The following is a 24,538-nucleotide window of genomic DNA, read 5'->3' as shown; positions in this document are numbered from 1 at the left end:
GGTACAGAAAAACACACCGAAAAAAAGCTTGTAAGTAAAAAGGAATTTTCAAGAATATACTTCAATTTGGAAACGACTCAGGAGTACTAATGAAGTGGAAACAGTAGGGAGCATAATTTTTTTTTAACCCCCTCAAATACTTAAATAGGTTTTTTGTTGTGGAAAGTAGTAAAGTTTTAAAATGTAATTATCAAAGGGCTTATTTAAAATAGCAATTGAAGTGTGCAATAATAGTTCCAAGAGTGATGTCCTACTGTGAAGGAGAGTCAAATTAGATTTCATAAGCCATAAAAGTCTACCTTTCATTAATACTAAGAGCAAACTATGAATTCCTCCAGAGTATGTTTTACAGAACTTGGCCACCACTGACTGCATATCTTAGTTCCTTCATGATTAACTTTCTCAGTATTTGGGATTTTTTTTTAAGCTTTTGTTTGATTGCAATTTCTAGCATTACTTCGTCTTTTTTCAAGACATCCATTTATTTCATGTAATTGCAAATGTCATTTCTTTGTGTGATTTTTCATGCTAAGGAAATACAAATAATTTTGTAAAACAAGGAATTAAAGATGATTCTGTGTTTTCTGGGAATACTTCTCTGAACATGGAGAAAAAAATATTTCTGAGGTAAGATGATATTGAAAAAACCACATTTAAAACATATCTTTCCAATTTACATTCTGATTGATGCACATAACTGGCATGTGATCTGCTTCGGTAATGAAACTAACAGAAATACAAAGCTTGCAGATCTTAAATAAGCATTTATTTTATAGTAATAAACAAAATGTATCCAATAACATAGCTAGCGTTAGCACATCACTCAGTTAAAGGTCAGCTGAAACATTGCGTAGGGTCCTGTTTCTTGCTGAATACTAACTTTGCTGAGGGTACCACACTGAATAGGTAAGGTAAAAAACGCAGTGCAGTTGTTTAGAAGCCTGATAATACAATAAAAGTTCAAAAAGAAATTTGCGCAATGCTAAAAGAAGCAGCTGTACAGCTATTACCTACTACAGCATACATAAATGTGTTTCAAGTAATTGTGTTCAATGTAATACAGGAATGTAAAGTTCATAATTAATACTTTGAATACATTGAAATGTGTAGTGCAAGCACAAAGTTCTTGAGAGTGTGAGATTTTTTTTCCTCAGACATTTTCTTTGGCCTTTTTTCTTTAAGCACACAGGTGGCATGTGTAAGACCTAGTATCTATATATGAGACAGGTATTTGTATCGTGATGTAGACATGGATATATTATACTCACGTTTATTTTATCACTTGTTTGTTTGCAGATTTTTTTTAGACATTGTTAATTTTTTGGCCTAGAAATATGTTATGTGATCCAAATTGATTGGTTTGGTTTTGAACTTCGATGGTCACTATGGTTACTATGGTCACAATGGTTACTATGACATTAGCAACACTGGTGAGATTGCGTGGTGTCTACCTAAAGTTGATTTTACATCTAGTACATCCTAAATGTTCATGTTTTGGTGCTTCATGTACAATGCAAAAGATAATAACCATCTGCTTAGATTACATAGACCAAAGCAGTTGTGAGATATATGGGTATTTTTAGTACAGATTGTTCAATTGCATGAAGCACTTTGGTCTCTGAGGTCTGTGAGCATGAAGAGCACTTCTGCAGAAAATGTTATGGACCCATTCTGATTAGCTTCCTCCAAAGTTTTAGGGCCCGTGGGATCTTTCCCACCTAACCTGAGCTAGTAAAGGAATCTAAGGCAGATAGAGATAGGTATTTGCCTTCAGATGAGGGTCTTCTCTACAAACACGATTGTTCCAATTGAGGGGGGGAAAATGGGTTTCTGGCCCAGTTTTCAGAATTTCCTTTTAGAAGCCTTCAAAGTCATGAAGTTCTCTCCTTTAATGGTATAAAGAATTCTCATGTACTTCAGGAGGTATCTGAAATTTTAGTCACAAGTTAGACTGGATCCTACCCTACCGGTTTCTTTAAAGACAGAATCAAGAGTTGATTTGGAAGGCTAAGAACAGTTTTTTCAGGGCTCTCTTTCATCAGCAGGTAATGAAATATAATGTGTGTGGAAAAATCTGTTTTCACTGTACTACCGACTTTAAACTCCCTGTGAACATGGTGCTGTCAATAATGTTTGACTTACATTTGTAACATGGTACCAGAAATTAATCCTAAACAGCTAGAATGTTGTACAAAATATTAATCGATTACTAGGCTGGTTTAAAATTAGATTTTCTGTTTCAGAGAGTTATACCTCATCAACCTTAAAATAGAGGTAGTGTTGTTACAAGAATATTGAAAAATTTGCTGTTTATTATAGGAACGCTGGGATCATAGAATCATAGAATCTTTGTGGTTGGAAAGGACGAAAGGAGGAAAAAAGATTGGAAAGGAGATCATCGAGTCCAACCATACACACACAAAAAACCCCCTACAAACTCTGCCACTAGAGCATGCCCTGAAGTGCCACATCTAGACGTTTCTTAAATACCTCTAGGGATGGTGACTCAACCACCTCCCTGGGCAGGCTGTTCCAGTGCCTGACCACTCTTTCAGTAAAGTAACTCTTCCTAATATCTAACCTAAACCTCCCCTGACGCAGCTTCAGACCATTTCCTCTGGTCCTGTCATTGTTCACTTGGGAGAAGAGGCCAACACCCACCTCTCTACCACCTCCTTTCAGGTAGTTGTAGAGGGCAATGAGGTCCCCCCTCAGCCTCCTCTTCTCCAAGCTAAACATGCCCAGCTCCCTCAGCCTCTCCTCATATGACCTGGTCTCCAGACCCCTCACCAGCCTGGTAGCTCTCCTCTGGACACGCTCCAGCACTTCTGTGTCCCTCTTGTACAGAGGGGCCCAGAACTGAACACAGCACTCGAGGTGTGGCCTCACCAGTGCCGAGTACAGAGGCACCATCACTTCCCTGCTCCTGCTGGCCACGCTATTCCTGATACAAGCCAGAATGCTGTTGGCCTTCTTGGCCACCTGGGCACGCTATTTGTGATACAAGCCAGAATCCTGTTGGCCTTCTTGGCCACCTGGGCACACTGCTGGCTCCTGTTAAGCTGGCCGTCCACCAGCACCCCCAGGTCCTTTTCTGCTGGGCAGCTTTCCAGCTACTCTTCCCCAAGCCTGTAGCGTTGCTTGGGGTTGTTGTGACCGAAATGCAGGACCCAGCATTTGGCCTTATTAAACCTCATACAGTTGGCCTTGGCCCATCGATCCAGCCTGTCCAGGTCCCTCTGTAGAGCCTTCCTACCCTCAAGCAGATCAACTCTCCCACCTAGTTTGGTGTTATCTGCAAACTTAGTGAGGGTGCACTCAATCCCCTCATCCAGATCATTTATAAAGATATTAAACAAAACTGGCCCCAAAACTGAGCCCTGAGGGACACCACTGGTGACTGGCCGCCAAGAAGATTTCACCCCATTGATCACAACTCTCTGGGCATGGCCATCCAGACAGTTTTTTACCCAGTGACGAGTACACTTGTCTATGCCATGATTCGCCAGCTTCTGCAGGAGAATGCTATGGGGGACGGTGTCAAAGGCCTTACCAAAGTCCAGATAGACAACGTCCACAGCCTTCCCCACATCCAGAAGGCAGGTCACATGGTCATAGAAAGAGATCAGGTTGGTTAAGCAGGACCTCCCTTTCCTAAACCCATGCTGGCTGGCCCTGACCCCTTGGCTGCCCTGCACTTGCCGTGAGAGCCCACTCAAGATGATCCTCTCCGTGATCTTTCCTGGTACCAAGGTCAGGCTGCCAGGCCTGTAGTTCCCCGCATTCTCCTTCTGACCCTTCTGGTAGATGGGCGTCACATTAGCCACCCTCCAGTCATCCGTCCATTCCACCATCCAGTCATTCCACCCTCCAGGATGTAAACATGGAAGTTTGATGATAGGCTTTGGCATGTTTATTTTCTTTTTACTCAAACAAAGCAAATGAAATTGTAGAAAAAAGTAAGTAGGTTTTTCCTATCTTTTCTTCTTTTCTTTTTCTCTTTAAAAAAGACTTGTTTGACAAAACCCACAGTGTTTCACAAAAACATTTGAACAGTAGAATCTAGTGTTTTAGTACTGTGGTCAGTTACTCAAATTGCATATATCTAATTGTGGAAAAAAAATTGCTTTTAAATATAAAAGATCCTATTTGAGCAATATTTGCATGATTTTTTAAATAGCCAGTATTTACTTGATTGGATTAATTTGACAGGCTACTGCAAAAAGGCAGTCCATCTGTAGGCAGAAAGTGATCGAATGAATATACGAACAGTAGTAGTTTTCTTTCATTTGTGGGTTTGAGGATGCAAAAATTATTTAAAAACTGGTTTCATTAATGCAACTATATGTTTTTTCTGGTGTATACATTTCTGAACTTCAAAATTTCTCATTTGAGGCAGCAAATGATACTGCGTCTTACAAGAAATTAACATGTCTGTGTTTTAGAAGAAAATGTTAGGTCGCTATGTCCTTGTAAACACAGAAAGAAACAAAAATAATGGTAACCATTCATCATGATAATGTCCTTTCTAATACCATTAAGAAATTCTTAAAACTTCTTCAATAGCTAAGCTCTCGAGTATTGCCCTTAATGAAATCCCTCAAAGTTGATCTCCAAAGTCATAGTAGGTCTAAGACATCAGACATATTAATTTTTAAGTATACCAGGGAGTCCAGCCCCTGGTTTGGGGGTGTCTGAGAGCTACACCTACAAATAAGTCTTGCAAAGAACTTCTTATTCATGTATAATGACCTTATACTTACACATGAGACTTAGTGATCTGTACAGAACAACAGCTACAACAAAAAGCTACCTGACTGCAACTTCCCCTTTCAGAGTCCCAATTATTCTAGCACATCCCTGGAGTTCTTCATTACCCTTGGGGAGTTAAAAATCTGTTTTGGCACCCTTTCCCCCTGGGCTGTTCTTTATTCATGTCACAGAATTCCTTCCTCGCTGAAAAACTATTCTGTGTTTAAAAAAGCAATTTGTAACATCCTTTTCGGCTGTCTGTTTGCATTTAGGATTTTTCATATTTCAGTCTCTCTGGTGGCAATTGGGATGGGATTTATTAAAAGGCTTGGGCACAGTCCTTCTGACCAAGGTAGATGTGGTGCAAGTTTATAGTGCCTTGCTCGTGCTTTTCAGAGTTGTTCCAGCTATTAAATAGTCCACACTGATCCATAAAATCATTAATATTATTTCTAAATAAACCAAACGGTAGCGTTTAAGTTTTTCTGCTAGAGCCATCAATATGCTGATAACAAGTTAAAAATGTAAGGTGTCTACGTTGTGTTTTTACAGGAGTTACGTAATTTTAACTGACACTTATTTTTTTCCCAAAGCTGAATCTTATTAGTAGCACAGACTACAATTTTTCAAATAATTAATAGGGTTTTATTTCCAAAATCCCTTTTGCATCCAGATGTATTCAGATTGCATATATTTAGAAGCATCATTACTATAAATGCTATCTAAACACTTAAATCTTGTCCTCAGGCCATTTCTGGTCTAAATAGAGGACACAAAGGGTAAAACTATATTTTACATACTACAATAATGCCTCCATTATTATTCCTTTGTGGGTAGGGAAATAAAAAGTTGAAAAATTAAGTGAGATTTTACGTACTTGTTTAAAGTCTTTTAAAATATTTCTTCTATTCCTGTATTAATTTTGTGTGATAGAACTCTAGGGAATTGAGGCATCAAATGCAAAGCACAAAAAATACTGTAGTCCCACAAATATTTCTGCTAACAGGCTGTCTATTTCTGAAAAATACTTGTATACCTTGTCATGTTAGAAGATGAAAGACCAGAGGCCAAAGGTAATAGAGAATCTTCTTATGGCTTAGGAATAATATGATTATTTGGAGTCTAATACACTAATAATTTTGAAAATAACAGAAAAATACAAGGAGTCTGAAAGAAAATTACTTATAATTGGCTTGTCTAGAACTAGCATAGTGAGATATTATTACACTAAAACTGCCAAATACCCTTACAAACTTGCAGCAAGAAAGACCAATTTTGTTTAGAACAGTGTAAATAAAACTAACACTTTCCAATCTTTACTCAGAGGATTTTACTTCATTATGACTACCCTAAGTTCCTTATCGATGAAGAGACACAGCTGACATTATGCAGAAGTAAATTAAATTTACTTGATCTTCATTGCTGGAGCATATTTGGAAACCCCAGACAGACAGAACTCGTAAGCAGAACATTAAGTTTTTGCTTGTTCGTGTCAGTATGCTGCCATACAGTCACTGTATACTTATAAAAGATAAAAAAAAACTTTTGATGTCTTGAAAATGATGACTGCCTGAGATTCTAGCTACTTAGATTATCTCAGAAAATGTCCTGTAAGCTGTACTGCAAAGTTGTACAGGCTGGCAACCTGAACCATAGTTCTAGTTTGCCATAAAGAAAAGGTTCTTCTAATGTCTTTCTGCATGTGTCAGGTTAGTATAAGCCTGGGCATCCTTAAAGCAAGAGTCTAGACGAAGAAATCCAGCCTAAAAATAACTCTGAGCAGGAATTTTTAATTAATCCATCTTTACTTAAAATTAACACTTTGAATGAACTAAATTAGTATTGTTAACTGAAGTTTGTTTTGACTCAGTCTTTTGTGCAGAATTATCCTATACACAATGAAGCATATATAGATGTTTATTGTAGCATTTTATTGTATTTCTCCCTCCTCAGGTATCATCTACTTTTCCTTAACAGTCACTCCTATTAATAAAATGGTGCCCCACAGAATATATTTCATCTGAACTGCCAGTCTATTAGCAAACTGGTAGCAATAGGATTCATCTTGATTCCCGCCCCCCCCCCATCTCCATATAAAAATCTTTATAACCCTTGCTGGAAAAGGAGAGACTTCAGAATGCAAACTTTCACAGGTGTTTGAGGGACTTCACAGCTGTGCTTTATTTCTTTGCCTTGTACTTTTGGTTGTAAAATGGGAGTGAGTTACCCTAGGTTTATCATAAGACTTTTAGCACCTTCTTTGTGTCTTGCCCTAACCCAGACTCTGCTCCTCTCTGTGTAATCACAGTGAGCAGGAATGTATTACAGCTTTAGATGGGTGACAGAGAGCATTATGCCTAATGCTGTCTCCTTCTTGGGCTAGTATGGAGTCACATGAGTCTCACCTGGATCGGCACTTACGTGAACAAGTATGACAGAAAGCATTCATGTCTGCTTGGTCCCCTCTTTAGTTTAGGCCTTCTGACGCAGGTCTGTCCTGATATTTAGGAAGGAAAACTTGTTCCCAGCTTGTGCGCAGTAGGCCGTAGCTGTGAGATGTTGTTAACTGAAGATTTTCTGATAGCCAAAATATTAGACAATTCCATCACAAGTGAAAATTTTCTTGCTATGCAGCTTGCACACTGAACAAGTAAAAGCCGTGGTCTAGGTGGCGGTCAGGACTCTGGCAGAGTGAATGAGTGTTTATTCACATGTGTGATTTGTCAGTGGCTTTTATTGTACTGGATGGTGTACTGGTATTGGAAAGAATCACGCAGTTTACTTCTCTTAGCATATTAGATAAACAACATATATATAATGCAGTATGTGAGCCATATGTATGCATGCTGTTTAGCTTTCCACATAACGTCACAAGCTATCATCCTCAATGTACACATGGATTTATTACTTATGAGCTTAATAAGCAGGCAAACAATAGTTTTACCTTGAAAAGCAGATTATATTTACTAAGAGTTGAGACTCTCCCCTGAGAAATAATCAGAAACACTGGAGCATTTCCGTTGGTTCCTTTTGAGGAAATGTTTTGAATGCTAGTGTGTAAGCCATGGAGGAAGGGTGTATTTCTCAATAATATTTCCCTTGGGATTGTTTTGGCTGAGGAAAAGAGCTTAAGCTGGTACTTCACATTTTTCTAGACAATGTTCAGAAATAGCTGCATAAAAGCTCATTTAATTATGGTATATGGAAATAGACTTCAAATAAGTGGTTAAAATGAGAGAAAGATAAAATCTTCTTTTGTAATTTAGACATCTGAGCAGCAATTTTTGCTCTCCTCAGTATAATATCCTGGTACTTAATCATCAAGAATAAATGCTATCATTCAACTATACTAATTTTTCTCCTTTAGTTTCTGCTTTTTGTTTTGTGTCACAACTGTGAAAATGTGTAAGAACAGCATTCCGGTTGGTGCTCAAAGTGATAATATATGTAATCTGTGGTTTGGGCAATTTATTTCCTAGTTCTAGGTCACCCAGTGATTTTGTGATCCTTAGTTCTGTATCAGCTGACCCCCTCGTGTCAAACCGTGCTAGCAGATGTTAAACGCTAGGCCTGTACTTAAGTGTTTTCCTCACTCTTTTTCTCAAGTATATCACCTTTAAGAGTGACACCTGTATTATTTTATCAATATTATAGTAGACGAAGAAAGTCATTGCAGAGAGAAAGGACATCTGATAATCTTAAGGTTGGACCATTCCTTAAAGGTTCTTTAAAATTGAACCAAAAATTTTACTTTACCACAATAATCTCTTAAGCATTTGTAATGTGGACATGGAACTGAGGTGATGAACTTTCTGTGGTGTAGCAGTTCTGGAGGAGGTGGACTGCTCCATTTTAGATCAAAGAAAGCTGCTTCTGTCTCTGTCAACATGTGCCTGGCTTACCTCTGAATTTTTTTTTTTTTACTTACTTCACCTAAACTAATATTTGACCTAGATTTGAGACATTTCTACAGTATACTGCAGTGCCTGATGGTCGTGAGAGAGTTTGGCTTGGTGAAACAAGACAAATGAAAACTAAGATGAGATATGATTTTCTCTATTTAAAATACTAAAATTGTAAATACCAGAGAAGAGAAAGAATTAAAAAATAGTAAAAACAACAACAAATACATCCAGACTGTAAATAAAAATACAAACTCCTTCAGAAGCAAATTCTGAAAAAAAGAAACATAAATTACTTCCAAGGTAAAGCACAATTAGTTTTTGAAACTATTACATCAAACAGTTATTTAGAAGAAAGCTAGACCCTATCACCCACAGTGCTTTTTCTCCAGTTTATGATGCTATTTGGACATACGAGGAGCTCTTAGACCAACTCAAACAGAAAAAGGAGGCCTACAGAGGGTGGAAGTAAGTACAGGTAGCCTTGGAGGAATACAGAGAAATTATCCGAGCACCCAGGGATCAGGTTAGGAAAGCTAAAGCCCTGTTAGGATTAAATCTATTCAGGGACATCAAGGACATCAGGAAAAGGTTCTTACAGGTATGTCAGTGATAAAAGGAAGACTAGGGGAAATGTGGGGGTTCTCCGGAAGGAAACGGGAGACCTGGTCACCTGGGACACGGACAAGGCTGAGGTAGTCAACGACTTTTTTGCCTCAGTCTTCACCGGCAAGTGCTCTAGCCACCCCACCCATGTCACAGAAGGCAAAGGCAGGGACTGACAGAATGAAGAACTGCCCACTGTAGGAGAAGACTAGGTTTGAGACCATCTGAGGAACCTGAAAGTGCACAAATGCATAGGACCTGATGAGATGCATCTGTGGTCCTGAGGGAACTGGTGGATGAAGTTGCGAAGCCACTATTTGAGAAGTTGTCCCAGTCCAGTGAAGTTCCTGCTGACTGAAAGAGAGGAAACGTAACCCCCGTTTTCAAAAAAGGAGAAAAAGAAGACTTGGGGAACTACAGGCAGATCAGTCTTACCTCTGTGCCCAGCAAGATCATGGAGCAGATCCTCCTGGAAACTATACTAAGGCACATGGAAAATAAGGAGCTGATGGGTAATAGCCAACATGGCTTCACTAAGGGCAAATAGATACTGACAAATTTGGTGGCCTTCTATGGCGGCATTCCAGCATTGGTGGATAAGGGAAGGGCAAGCGATGTCATCTACCTGGACTTGTGCAAAGCATTTGACACTGCCCTGCACGACACCCTGATCTCTAAGGGTTGGATGGATGGACCGCTTGGTGGATAAGAAAGGTCGCACTTAAAGAGTTGCGATCAATGGCTCAGTGTCCAAGTGAAGACCAGTGACAAGTGGCATTCCTCAGGGGTTGGTATTAGGACCGGCGCTGTTCAACATCTTTGTTTGTGACACAGACAGTGGGATTGAATAGACCCTCAGCAAGATGTGTGGTGTAATTGACACACTGGAGGCAAAGTATGCCATCCAGAGGGACCTGGACAGGCTTGAGAGGTGGACTTGTGCAAACCTCATGAAGTTCAACAAGGCCAAGTGCAAGGTCCCGCACATGGGTTGGGGCAATCCCAAGCACAAATACAGGCTGGGAGGAGAATGGATTGAGAGCAGCCCTGAGGAGAAGGACTTGGGGATGTTGGTTGGTGAGAAGCTCAACACGACCCAGTAATGTGTGCTTGCAGCCCAGAAAGGCAGCTCTATCCTGGGCTGCATCAGAAGAAGCATGGCCAGCAGGTCAAGGGAGGTGATTCTGCCCCTCTAGTCCGCTCTCGTGAGACCCACCCCAGAGTACTGCATCCAGCTCTGGGGCCCCCAACATAAGAAGGACATGGACCTGTTGGAGCAAGGCCAGAGGAGGGCCACAAAGATAACCAGAGGGCTGGAGCACCTCTCCTGTGAAGACAGGCTGAGAGAGTTGGGGTTGTTCAGCCTGGAGAAGAGAAGGCTCTGGGGAGACCTTATAGCAGCCTTCCAGTACTTCAAGGGGGCCTAAAGGAAAGATGGGGAGTGACTCTTTTTCAGGGAGACAGAACAAGGGATAATGGTTTTAAACTGCAAGAGGGTAGATTTAGACTAGATATTCAGAAGAAATTCTTTCCTGTGAGGGTGGTGAGGCACTGGAACAGGTTGCCCAGAGAAGCTGTGGATGCCCCATCCCTGGAAGTGTTCAAGGCCAGGCTGGATGGGGCTTTGAGTGACCTGGTCTAGTGGGAGGTGTCCCTGCCCATGGCAGGGGGGTTGGAACTAGGTGATCTTTAAGGTCCCTTCCAACCCAAACCATTGTATTATTCTAGTTAATAGATAGGTTATGACAACTTTAATATATGTAAACTTTATTTTTCAGCCTTGGAAATAACAAAAGAAATTTCTTATATGAAATGCTTTTGTTAGAAGTAGTTTTATTATTTCTAATGTCCCAGTTATATTATATTCCTGTTTACTAGGAAGTGTATATCATAAATATCAGACTTCAAACTCTATATTTGAATGTTTAACTGTAGTTACTTTGAACTTTATCTGGATTTATGGAAAATATTAGAATATAATGACATTTTTCTGGTGCTTTACTCTTGATACCAGTAATTTGTAATAAAATAATCTGTTTTTTAATGATAGTGCTGACTGCAGTGCAAATGTTTTAATTTTAAGCTCTGTCTTTAACTATGACAAATCTAATAGATAAGAATACAGTGGGAAATCACTATTAGACGCACTTTTTAAAAAATCTAAAATCTGTTTAGAAAGAAGTGAGAAAAAGTTGAGGAATGGGAATAGAGGATGAACTCAGTTCACAGGCTAATGCTAGTTAAGAGAATGAAGGAAAAAATAGGGATACAATCTTCTGCATGTATATAATATCATTCCAACCTTAATTTGGTGATTCATAAAATCTTTGAACTGTTGAGTGTTCTTTCACTGTTCTTCAGATAAATTTATTTCTTTTTAGAGTAAAATTTGAAACTCACTGAGAGAAATAAAATAAGCAGGAGTTTGAGATTTTCCCCTTTTCCTTAGTAGTCTATTAAATACATAACACTAGCTTTTGGTGTCCTAAAATAGAAAGTACTTCATGATGTGAGCTTCTCCAGCATCGACCACAAATGCTAATTTAAACATACTTTGTCCGAAGCTTGAAAGTGATGCCTCTTTCAATAAACCAATGCTTGAAATTCCACATGTAGTTGTATTATCTACAATTATCTAATTTGGGCCACAAGATCCACCCCTGAATACACTTTTAAAGTGGCTTTTATCTTATATTACCTTCTAGCTGGCATCTTATTCATTAAAATCTGTATCCTCATGGTTGCTCTTCTTCTGCAACTTGGGTTTGGTTTGGTGAGCTGGCCAGAATGCGAAATTCATAAAAATTTTGTGAACACGAAAATAATTCCTCCCTTCACGCAGGTACACAAAGGCAGGATAGGAAACAGTATGTTTCCCATCGACCCCTTCAGAATCCAAGGTCTTGAGGAGGTTCTCTAGCTAAAAGCAGGACTAACAGAGAAAAGAGAAATATCTGGGAAGTGCTAAGAGGCCTTCAGGATCAGAGCCTTAGAGGTAAACAATGTTATACTGAACATTCATCCTTAGACAAAATGTTTTAAGGTGGAGGAATCTTCCAGAATTTTTTCAAATTGGAAATGCCTTTTAAATAATTTTGATATCTTTTACAGATAAAGTTGAATAGCACATCCACTATGTATTCTTATTCATTCATTGGGTCCTGTCTCTCTGATTTTCCAAATCCACAAAAAAATAAGTTGCTTTATCTTGAAATTTTGTCACGGGTTGGAGAAGAAGGAAGAGAGAGTCTGTTGGTTGAATGCTTGTCTATGTTTTTAAATTGTGTTAAACACATCAAAAATATCATAAATATCAAATGGATTATGTATGGTTTTGCTTTTTTCTTTTCTTTCTGTCAAGCAGAAATAATAATGAATTCAAAGTATCAAGAGGGAGCAAGAAAAAGTGAGACAGCCCTGACAAAAAGTCATAGTTAATTTAGGATTTCTGGGGAAGGGGAGTTTACATGGTTGTCTGACTTGGTGCTACCAGTTTTCTTCTTTTCCTTTCCAAAATGGTTGTTCTACCATATCATGGTCATTTCCACATACATATATATCTAACGGAATATCTACCGATTTCTAAATTTGATTACTGACTTGTCCAAATTGACCTGTTTTAGCAGTATGGAAACACTTTTCAGATTTCTTTATTGTTTTCAGAACAGCAACTAAGACAGGCAGGCTTGATTTTAGCAGCAGTAGAAACTGGGAATTCCTGTGTACTCTCATGTCAGCTTTTCTATAGCCATTCACCAATCTGATTTTTCAGTGCTCAGTTTTACCTTAAAAGTTTTTAGACAAATAGTGTTTAATAGTACTAAATCTCATTCTGTATTAGGATGTATACTCTACTGCCTGGCCACATGCACCATAAGCCTGTGGTACGACCCACAGCACATGAACAGGAAAAAAAGTGTGTGCATGTATCAAATGCAACTCACATCTTCTAAATAGGCACGAGGCCTGGCAGTTTCTGAATTTCCCATCCCTGTCCATGTGCAAGTCTGCATATACTTTACAGCTGATGCAGGGAAAATAAACATGAGGTCGGAGCTCTGGCTACAGGAATAATTAACTCAGCCTGTTCCTGATGGCCCCTTTTCCAAACAACAGTTTAGCAAGATGCAAGCTCTATTAGTGGGTCTGATACTGGCTGCTCTTAGCAGTTGTCTTTTCCATGGCCTTCTCCAAGACGTAAAGTACATCTTTGCAACTTTCAAGATATTGCTGAGGCCGAGTATTGTGTTCCTTTTTCGTAGAATTCCATAGAATATATGTTACAGGAAGAAGAAGATGGACTACAAGAAGTTACCTGGAATTTATTCTCATCTTAATTCTGTAAACATTGCAAATCACTTAAGTTTCACTCTGCTGATTTATAGTGTCACTAAAATTCCTCAACAGAATTATTTTCCAGGAAATCATTGTTGGTCTTTTATTACTGTATATAATGTGTGTACTATAGGTATAATGTTTGACAAGAAAACTCATATTTCTAAATGCTTTGAGACTGATGGTGGGGTTAGGTTTTTTACCAGGTTAATTTAATGATTTTTTAAAATGAAGCTGACATATAATTTATACATAGTATGTCAGTAGCATACACTGTTTATGTACTGTAGCTATGTACCACTGGAGCAATTTCCATGATGCAGCGTTCTTTTGTGGCGGCTGAGCTCAGCAGCTGTTGTGTCTTTCCTGCTATATGATTTTTATTGGTTTAATTTTTTTTTGCCTCTTAGGATTTGATACCAGCATTTTGCCAATTTGCAAAGACTCCCTTGGCTGGATGTTTAACAGGCTTGATACAAACTATGACCTGTTGTTGGACCAGTCAGAACTTGGAAGCATTTACCTTGACAAGAATGAGCCATGCACCAGGGCGTTCTTCAATTCTTGTGACACATACAAGGACAGTTTGATATCTAACAATGAGTGGTGCTACTGCTTCCAAAGACAGCAAGGTAAAAGATGAGAACAACCTGCATATATATATGACTGACCTTTTTTTAATGTAAGAAGATTACAGTGAACTACAAGCTCTTAAATGCTGTACCATGAATTTGTGTTAAGGTTTTTGACTTATTTTGAATACCTAAAATGAAGTAAAAAACAAACAATCAAACAAACAAGCAACCCGGGCTAAATGGAAAGGCTTGCTAGAAATTCAAGGATTCTAAATGAAGTGCAAAACAGCGACTAATGCTTTTAGAGCAATATTGTTTCTCATGCCAGCTTCCAGTAAATATGCAGAGACCAAAATAAAGAACAAAATTACTTAAATTATTTCTTTCCCAATCTACTGCACCTACATTGTAAAATAAACTTTTTTATTGCTAAAGTAGGACATCTTAATGTTCCTTTTAGTGAGCCTATTAAAATAACTGAAGGAGCGTTATGGATAAAGTTATTTCCAGTCATCCAGGCCTAAAACCAGTTGGTTTTTACTACCTAGATGAACCTCTTGTTAATGTCCTGATGTGATTTGGTTAAACAAATAAACACAACCTATAAACATTATTTTCCTGAATATCATATAACAATTTTAGATCTAGGTGAGACATCACATAAATGATGTAATCAAACTAGTTGTAATGAATCAACTAATTTACTCATTAAATATTGGCTCAAGCTGGACAGAATTGCCCCTTCATTTTTCTTATGCTACTGAATTATATTAACGGTACCCTGAAGGCTAAGAGTCTGGGATTCAGCTTTCTGTGACGCTGATTCTCACCATTGCAGAATCCAACATTATCAAGCTTTTCTTCCCTTTTTTTACCAGTTTCCTCACTATCGTGACCACTGTGTTGTGATAAGGTGCTGATTTAAAACAGATCAGATAGATAGCTTTTGATACAGGGTGTTTGAGCATATAGTAAAAAAGATGTGTCCTCAACATTGAAAATGTTTTGGCAGTCCTTGCACATTAAAAATGCCCTCCATCCCTCCAAATTAACACTGTCAATAAAATCTGTATTCTCCTTCTTTTTTGAAGATGTAAGCAGAATAAAATGCTTATAGTCTTCTTTTATCACATCTTATTATTAGCTTTTGCACAACTGAGTCCTAACTTCCTAGTGTATTAGTGACCCACTCATTCTCTATTCAAAATTTGCAGTGTTATGCTAAACCTTGTGGTATGTTTGTGTCTGGTTATGTTTTACTTGACTGAACAATCTAAACAAGACCTTTAACTAGACCTCTGCTATTATTAGCAAAGAAATGACTAGATGATAGAAAAATTCAGCAGCTTCTTTCTGATGTTTACTGAAGTAAGTTGATATAAACAGAATGCTTCAGGCCATGTAGACAGCTCTCTGTATTCATTGAGCTTAGTAGATGCTTTCTGGGCAGATCTACAGTTTTACAGCATTGCTGCTGATTAACGGTCTTCAAAGTGAATACAAAATTTAGTCAACAATACGTATCATACTGGGATAGAAATTCCATTGTGCTTTTTTAAAATGCATAATATTTGCTTGAGTCATTATCTGAGAAGCCCTCTTGCTCTTTGATTTTAGCTTCACAGTTCAAGACTGTCAGAATCAGACAAGTGCTTGCAACTATTCTTCGTTCTTTCTTTCTACTTGAGGTCTGTCATGATGCATTGCAGTACACTAGGCCCATTACTGCACATTATTTAGAACTTTTAGTCAATATAAGCAACTTCTTATGAATACTTAAGTCAGATCTTTCTTGCTCAGAAAAAGATCTTCCTGTAGTAGCTGTCCCACCTTGACTAATGCTTAAACACTTATGTATGGCTTAGTGGTGCCTATTGCATTTTTATTCTTGGCCTTATTCTGCTTTAAGTGTTTTTTAGTATTTCTGAGATACATCCAAGACACTATAATGCATTTCTGCAGTCCTCCAAAATCTGCACTTTGACAGTGCTCTTTGCAAGTCTTCCTGTACGCTTTGGTCACTATTGCCCTCTAGTTTCAACTGCGGTTCGTGCAAGTGCTTCAGTGCCCATCATCACAACTTATTTTCTTAGTTGTTTGATGCTAGCTTAACACTTTAGTGCTTATCTAAATGCTGAGGCACTTGCATTGTCGGCCTTTCTATAGGTTGACTTTCTTTCTGCTAGTACTTCATCATTATTACGGCCTTGTTTCTGTTGCATCACTGCTTCAGAGTAGGACAGTACCCAATTTTGCTGGAAATATTAATGCTTAGCACCTAAGTATTTCTTTACTGCAGGCTTCTGCATGGATCTATTAGTCCAGCACTTCTCTAGATGCCTTTTTCTTACAGGCTTTTCTGTTTGTCAAAGCTGGAAGACATATTTATGACTTTAAAATTAGGCCATCTTACAGAAGAATAATAATTATTGTGGTTCATATTTCTTACATCAGTCTTTTCAGATTGCAGGACTTCAAATATGTTGATAGATGGTTCTAAAGGAAGGTGTAACATGCCTTAACATGTAATTGAGATCCCCAGAAAGATTTCTTTTTTCAAAGTTCAGTATTGATACTTCAAATCCCTGAAGTTCAAGCCTCGGTTGTCCAAGAACAGTTATAATACTTGGCCCCAAGCACAGGCAAGGCACAACATGGCAGCCAAATCTGCAGTGGACCATATGCCAGAAGCTAAGGGCTCTGCCAAATATTATCAACTTGAGAGATGGAAAATCACTGTTTTGTAATTGAATAAGATGGAGAATCTGTGAAAGCTGGAGGCTTACTGTATGGGTAGCAGCTCCTTGAGACATGTCTGTTAAAAATCGTAGACATTCTTCGTCACATCTACCAGTCTTATTCCCATTGCTCTGTTAACAAGCCCCTTTTTGGTAAATCAAAGCCTAATTGTACTAGCCTTGCAGCACCTGAATATTGATGTCTCGAGGGCCATGGGATACTCTGGTGTACATCAGTACCTTGAGCACTGAAGAATTGTGGATGGCTGCTGTTAAGTTGTTCATGAATCGCTCAACAATGCAGTCACATTGTCAGAAAGACACTTCCTGACACATCTGTGGAAGTAGATCAAGGGTGAAGACCATTAGGTCTCTTGTTTGTATTCAGATTATCAGAAAGACTAATGTCAGATTCATTTCTATTTCAAAGGAAGCCACCACACTGATTTTTGTAAAGAATTTTTTTCTCCTTGGCTCAAGACTCACAAAAGTTGTCCAATAACACTGCTTTTCTTTTTATTGAAATAAGTTCAGAAATCTAAAAGAAAGTTTTACAAACTCAGGAACTAACTGGAAAATAAAGAGGGAAGCATTATGATTTGGGGAGAGAGGAAAAAGGATATGCTGTGGGCCAAAAGGAATTGGTTGAACTTCTAGCCTGCCATTCTCTTTGACAGTTTTAAGCACCAGAGTGATTTAGTATTGTTAAGAGGTTTTGCTGCTTTTATCCTGAGAAGCAAAGCTTAATTGTGAATCTTGAAGACCTAGCTTCTGAGAAGAAGAGAGTTTTGGGTAAGTAACTTTCTCATATTGCCTTGTTACTTTAGGTTAATAGTATTCCTTTTTGCAATTGCACCACCAAAGATTTATAGCTGTAAATGAAGGTAACTTTTTCTAGACATAATCCATCATTTTTAAATTTCCACATGTTAGTGCTCATGTCTGTAGCTCTGTGTTTCTGATTTAGGGTTTTTTTCCCATAGAACAAAATACATGTATTTTTCCTATTTGACTAGTTCTTCTCCTTCAGCATATTTCCCATCTTCTTGGAAAGATAGAACAGAACAGAATCATTTAGGTTGGAAAGGACCTTTAAGATCATGGTCTCCAACCATTAATCTAACACTGCTAAGTCCCCTGCAATCCTAGATCCTTCTAGCCTGTGGTACTTATGAGCATAAATCACTAATATTTTTTATATTACCAATTAATTAGAAATACCTTTGGTTTAAGAAATAATTGATCTTCAGAATATTGTATAATTTAAAGCTTAACTCTTTAAATATCAGGAAAGACAGAAACCTTAGTTTTGTAAGGTAATGAACATCTTTGGCATAATAGTGAGGATAATCATCATCAAAGCACTTCTTATAACAAGAAATGTAAATCTTTATATAGCCTCAGCAAATACTTGAAGACTAAATACTTAAAACCCAATAGCCACCCAATGATGTCAAGTCCCAGTGATTTTCAAGAGCACACACAGAAAATTGCTTGATTGTCTGGAAAGTCATCTCTTGAAAATTTGTTCTGGCACTAAGACTCCTGTGAACAGTATTTTAAGAGTAGAACCTCCTTTTAAGGCTTCACTTTAAAAAGAATCATAGATTTAGTTTGCGAACGTGCCCCACCAGAGCCGAGGTCACTCTAAATGTTTATAAGCTTGTTTAAATGTATGGGACAGGTAAATAGCATTTAAAATGTAAAGCCAAGAGAAATTAAGAGCCTGCTGTCAGTAAGAGGTTATTATTGTCTTACAGATTCTATTTACTTTGTTAGATAAGAGCTCGTGAATAATACCAAAAGCCTATTGGTATATCTAGACTGTGCCAGGCACGAGACGCTGTGTTACCAGAAATACATGTTTGATCACCAGTTCATCTAGGCATTTGTCACCAGAGTTTGAGCATTTCCACAAGAAAGACACCTCCATGTATTATAATGTGTTCTTGCTGTTCCTGCACTCCTTTGTACATCTCGTGCGGCTCTCAGCTGGCTAAAGGGTGAGCACTCTTGTTTTCCTTTAGGAGGAATTCAAGAATGGCACTTGGACTGTCACCACTCAAGTGATTTTTTTTTTTGCCTACCCGTTGCCCTAAACAATGACTGGATTCTGGTCTAAGTGTGTGCTTCATCAGTAAGCTAGGCCAGTCTTGCTCATCTTTAAACTAGCTCAGAAGATTTTTTTCTGTTTGCATGGAAAAAAAGGAGTTTCACTATATTTCAGAAGGGAGCCTTGAGTTAATTGCATGGCAAAGATGTATTCTAAATAATTAGTCTGCTAAAATGGAAAATGCATTTAATATTCATAGAATGTGAGATTTTAGTGAGAAGTTATCAGAATATGGTCTGGGAACGGTATAAGCTAAAGACATATGCGAGTAAACTCAGTAATACTACAGCGGACTCAGAATGCGAAATGCATTTGTGCTAATAGTCTAATGCGGTACGCAATATCAGTGTTCAGAGATTAGTACTTTGCTGTCTTTGATTCTTTCACTTATTCAACAGTATCATATATGCGTTTGCGTATTATTTCCTTCCCATTCATGGGGCCTACTGTGACTTCCTTTCATAGACAATAGAAAATGAAATGATTCTGCCTCTTACAGCCATCTAAAGTTTGGCCACTGTTTTTAACATAGTTTGCTGAACATGGGGCTTTGTGCCCATAAGATTCAGTCTTGAACTGTTGCAACAGAATCACAGTCTTGCAGACTTCAGTGGAGAAAATTCTTATTTTCTTAGTGTGGTATGTGAAATACAAAACTTGAACATGACCTCTAACAAGGACAAAAGAGGAAGAGTTAAAAGAGCCATTTTGTTTCTAACCAATACATGAGGCAAGCTTCACAGTCACACTCTGATTTCTGTAGACTGATGAAACAGGGGGTGATAGAGTTACTATTTTGGTCTAGCATTCCGTGATTCTCCAGACTAGTGACTATAGATGCTTACTTCCAGCTGGGTTAATTGGGAGTGGCATTCGGCACAAATCCATGGTGGTGCTCTAATTCGTAATTCTGGAGCTGTAGCAAGGTGCAGTAGTTCTTTTATTTTGGAGCTTAGAACATGACTACTACTGCAGGATGCTTGTGTTTCTTAAGATCAGTAGTTAGAGTGACCTTAGAACATAGCAAACTACGAAAACTTAGTCATACACTTTCTTTCCTAGATACAGTGTAATCTGTTTAACATTTTTTATGTCATTTTAGACCCACCTTGCCAGACAGAACTCAGCAACATTCAGAAGCAGCAAGGAGGAAAGAAGCTCCTAGGTGAGCCATAGATCATTCTTGTGAAGGTTTTATTGCTTACATAAATAACCCTAGTGAAACAGCAACATAAAATCAATATTAATCCAACAAAGATAGACCACAGTAAATTCCAGCAACAAAATTTATGAAATTTTTGAAAGCTATTAAACTTAGTTTTATTACCTTACCAACCAAAAGATATTATATTTATTTTATTACCCTAATAGAAGTTACGTTTTTACAGTTATAGAGGGGACAGTCTAAGTCACACCTAAATTAGTATCTCTGCTGATCCTTTACTTGTAATATTCTATAAGTAATTGAAATCTTTGTTGTGAATCAGTTTATAATGTATCAATACTACTGAAATGTAAAATCTTCATTTTACCGTAAGCCACTATATAAAAGCTGCAATAAAAGGCTTGGCCCAAAGCAGTCAAAACTGTTACTTCTGCTAAGGATGGTTTCTAACAATAACTATACGCTTCAAAATATTTTCATATGAATGTTTTGTTCATTGCGGTTTGTCTGCATTTTATGTTTCTTTCAAAAAGTCTCCATTAGTTCCAAATGAAAAACAGTGGATTATTCAGCCTTAGACAAGTCACTTCCTCACCAAATAAGTCCCTGAGTGTGTCTCGTGTACTCTAGGTGGGGAATCCTTTTGGCTTAGAGCCTAATTGGCCTAGGTATTTTGCATGTAAATGCAAATGTAACATTAGCTGTTGGTAAAATTGGTGTGTTACACTGCATTTGTCTTCTGTGGTAAGGTAACTAAATATTAGTAGGTAACTAAACGGACTGTAAAACATACATCAAATAAAAATAGCTCCTAAGCCTTGTAGCAGATTGTTAGTCCAGGAAGCCTGGCCCTTATTAGAGTTGTTTGTATTCCACAGATTATAGAACATCCGATACAGGGTTGGGTGATACATTTGAGCCTTTTCCCCAGAATACAGTGAAGATCTCGACTGAGACGTTCAGGGAGTAAGGAATATGCATCACAGGATCAATGGAAAACTTAAGGGAAGATTGTTCACTTGATTTCTTGAAATCAGTCCAAGACTGATAGGTGTTATTTTCCCTCCCACATTTGATACATTCAGTCACTTTCTGCTTAACTTAATTTAGTAGTAGTAAACTAGTCAGTGTAGAGTCTGGAGTGAGGAAACAGCAAAAGATAGTTAATTTCTGCTGTAAGTGTGACATTGGCCAAGAGGTGGGTTTTAATATTCTTATTCAATATTTATATATCACAGGGCAGTACATCCCCTTATGTGATGAAGATGGGTATTACAAACCAAGTCAGTGCCATGGGGGCATAGGGCAGTGCTGGTGTGTTGACAGATACGGTAACGAGGTAACAGGATCCAGAACAAACGGTGCGGCAGAATGCGGTAAGTTAAGAGCCCTTTACGGCATTTGGTTCAGAGGTGTTATGCCCTTTGATTACCAACCAAATTAAATTTCTTCAGTAAGAATAGATGTGGGGCCCAACTACATGGATTTTGAAACAAAAAAACCCAAATTATAATTTGTTATTACTTCGTTATTTTTTGCAACTTCTATCACTGTGTCAGGTATTAATAGACCTCATATATGTGCTTGGCATAGTGTATATAAACCTACGGAAAATTAATTATCTAGAGCAGCATTAGACAAGCCCCAAACTGCTTGATGAAATCCCTTTGGGTAATCAACATGCTAGTGAATTCATTTTTACATTTTTTTCAGTTTATGTTTGAGGGAATTGCCAGAAGTTCCTAGCACGCGAAATCTTGCCTTATTTTTCCCTGCCCTGCAGCACTGTGCAACTTCGTCCAAGAATTCCCATGTCACCTTTATTTGATGTCCCAAATATAAAAAAATGGCAATAAAGCGTTTTCCTTTTATTTAAAAAAAAAGTCTTACATTACTCCTTTCCGCTTCTTTTGCAACAAAATAACATACATAGCCTGAAACAAAGGGTAAATTTAACACAGTATTCGACATACAGGCTCAGACCTATTGTCCATCTAAACCAGGATCCTTCTAGAAAAATGGACAGTTCTAGATAGTTCAAGGTAGTATGTAAGAACTGAACAATAGACAGTCTGTCTTATCAGTAGTCCTTATTGCCATCTGTAAATCTCTTTCAGTTGTTACTGGCACTCATTATAGTTCTGTAAATCCATAAAATTTGTCTCCTTTTGGTACCATGGAGAAATTCATCCCTACGGAAGTGGTTTTCTTTTAAGACAAAAGAATTTTCATATTATTTATGTTTTAAAATAAACATAGTAAAAATAATGTTTAAAATAAGTAACTGTCCTGAAACTAAATATTCTGGTGTGCCTTTTGTATGCTTATGTATATTATACGATAAATATGTAGTGTATCTTGTATGTCATTTCTATAAGTATCATATCTTTTTAGCTATCGATTTAGAGACTTCAGGTGATTTTGCCTCTGGTGATTTCCGTGAATGGAGGGATGATGAAGATGACGAAGATGAAATAATGAATGATGAAGACGAAATTGAAGATGATGATGAAGACGAAGGAGATGATGATGTTGATGATGACGATGATCATGATGGATATATTTGATGATATTAGGGGGTCCATGAATTGTACCTTTCTAAAATTCACAAGATGACATTTCATAAAATCCCTTTGCTCTCCAAGATCAAAAGGATTCTAACAAACATGTATATTTTGTATGATTATTTCAAACATTGCAGCTGGAGTCATAGACTTTTTTTGTTTAAATAAGAATAATTATATTATGTGCTTTTGAGTTTTTAAATGCCTTTGCGCTGAAGAAAACACATTGGAAGTCTAGCCTGAAGAAAGAAATGTTATGTGCTACTGAAAATATAAATGTGCAAAACACACTATAAAGACAACCATTCTCTTTAAAACTCCAGTGAAAAGATATTTGCCCTTACTTGGAACTGTGCATGTCCTCTTCAGAACACATACTGTAACTTAACTTCAGTTCTGTCAGTGTTTTAGGCCCTGCAGGCTTTGCGAATTGTCCATTTAATAAATCAAAAATGTATTACAGTAGAAAAACATTGGTGCACAAGTAGCATCTCACCAGCCTTTAATTAACCAAAGGTATGGAGAAAAATTATCAGGAGGGAAAAATAAAGCAAAGTCCTCCTTTGTGTTTGCATTTGTAGTTATGTTTTTTATTAGGAAATGGCTAGGTTATTGAAAGGATTTTTCAAAAGCAGTAGCATGGACAAGCACCATTTCTGTAATTCTAAAGTTTTCTTGTCCTTCCTTAATTTTTTTTCTTCTTTTATGTCAAGGTCATATAGGCTTTATCATTATTTACTCAAACATTGCTTCACCCTTTCTTGTTTCGCGGTATTTCTCTCTAATCAGATTAGTGTAAAATGTTTTACATGGGGAAAAAATTTGCTGAAAATTATATTACCTTTATACATGACTGTACTTCAGAGTATTGGCACTTACCCCAAGGTAGTTCAATGTATAATGTTACTTTTTATTTTCTTAATTCAGGAAATAGTTTTGCATCTTTATCTTAATTCATGTTGTTTTTCGTTCCTAGTGCAGAAATTTAGAGAACGTATTGTAAAGGTGCCTTGCAAAATAGAAATAGAGAGGTTTTAGCATGCATACCAGTATAGGATGTTAGGCAATAGCTAAGCACACCCAATTACCAAATTAATACCAGTATAGGTACTGCTGCTGGAATGAAGAAAATGGGTTATTTTGATTTTTTTCCTATTGTTATGTAATTACCATGTGGACTAGATTATAATTACTGTGTAGAGTAGCAGTTAAGATTTGACTGTAGAGAAAATTACTTTAATCACTGTATTTATGTTAGCATGTTAATTAATTGTGTAGACATTTTGGGACTCCACCACCTTCATTCATATTATATTGATTGCTTTCTGTCCACAATAAAATTGACGTGACCTGTGTAATGGAATACTACAGGTTGTATGATTTCAAAATTGGGTCACTGGTTTCCCATTGTTACTTAAAAGGAAAATCAGTTTCTTATTTTAATTAATTTCTACACATTAAATAAGAAATTTAATGTTTATCCTATGTAATATTGAAAAGTATAATGCATTTTCTTTTTTACTGTTTCTGTATAGTTTGCAAAATAAAGACCCTTGTAACCAACCTTTGGCCAGTATAGCCCATCATTTTGACTTTTTGCATAGTTTGAAATTTTGAAACAGGAAGAATTCATGTTTCAGATACATTTCACCTATTAAAATATGTATTTATTTGTATAAAGCCATTTATTAATGTTTTATTTCCAGTAAAAAATTTTTGACTAAGGCAAAACCCATAGGGAGCTTTTATTTTTCTGTATTTTTCTTGAATTTTCTATAGCTTTGTTAT

General features: G+C 37.4%; 1 protein-coding gene across 1 annotated transcript in view; it reads left to right on the top strand.

The window, feature by feature from the left end:
* The window catches only part of SPOCK3 (SPARC (osteonectin), cwcv and kazal like domains proteoglycan 3), a 215,789-nt gene extending 191,476 nt beyond the window's left edge, over positions 1-24,313 (top strand). Inside the window, exons 8-11 of the mRNA XM_063336428.1 lie at positions 14,006-14,227; positions 20,124-20,186; positions 21,425-21,562; positions 22,581-24,313. Of these exons, the coding sequence (XP_063192498.1) occupies positions 14,006-14,227; positions 20,124-20,186; positions 21,425-21,562; positions 22,581-22,753 (596 nt within the window). The 3' untranslated portion in view covers positions 22,754-24,313. The remainder of the gene's footprint in view (positions 1-14,005; positions 14,228-20,123; positions 20,187-21,424; positions 21,563-22,580) is intronic.
* The last annotated feature ends 225 nt before the right edge of the window (positions 24,314-24,538 follow it).

Source organism: Chroicocephalus ridibundus, chromosome 5, assembly GCF_963924245.1.
Source record: "Chroicocephalus ridibundus chromosome 5, bChrRid1.1, whole genome shotgun sequence".
Lineage (NCBI taxonomy): Eukaryota > Metazoa > Chordata > Aves > Charadriiformes > Laridae > Chroicocephalus > Chroicocephalus ridibundus.
The sequence above is the reverse complement of the archived record's forward strand: the minus strand, read 5'-3'. Positions and strand labels throughout refer to the sequence as shown.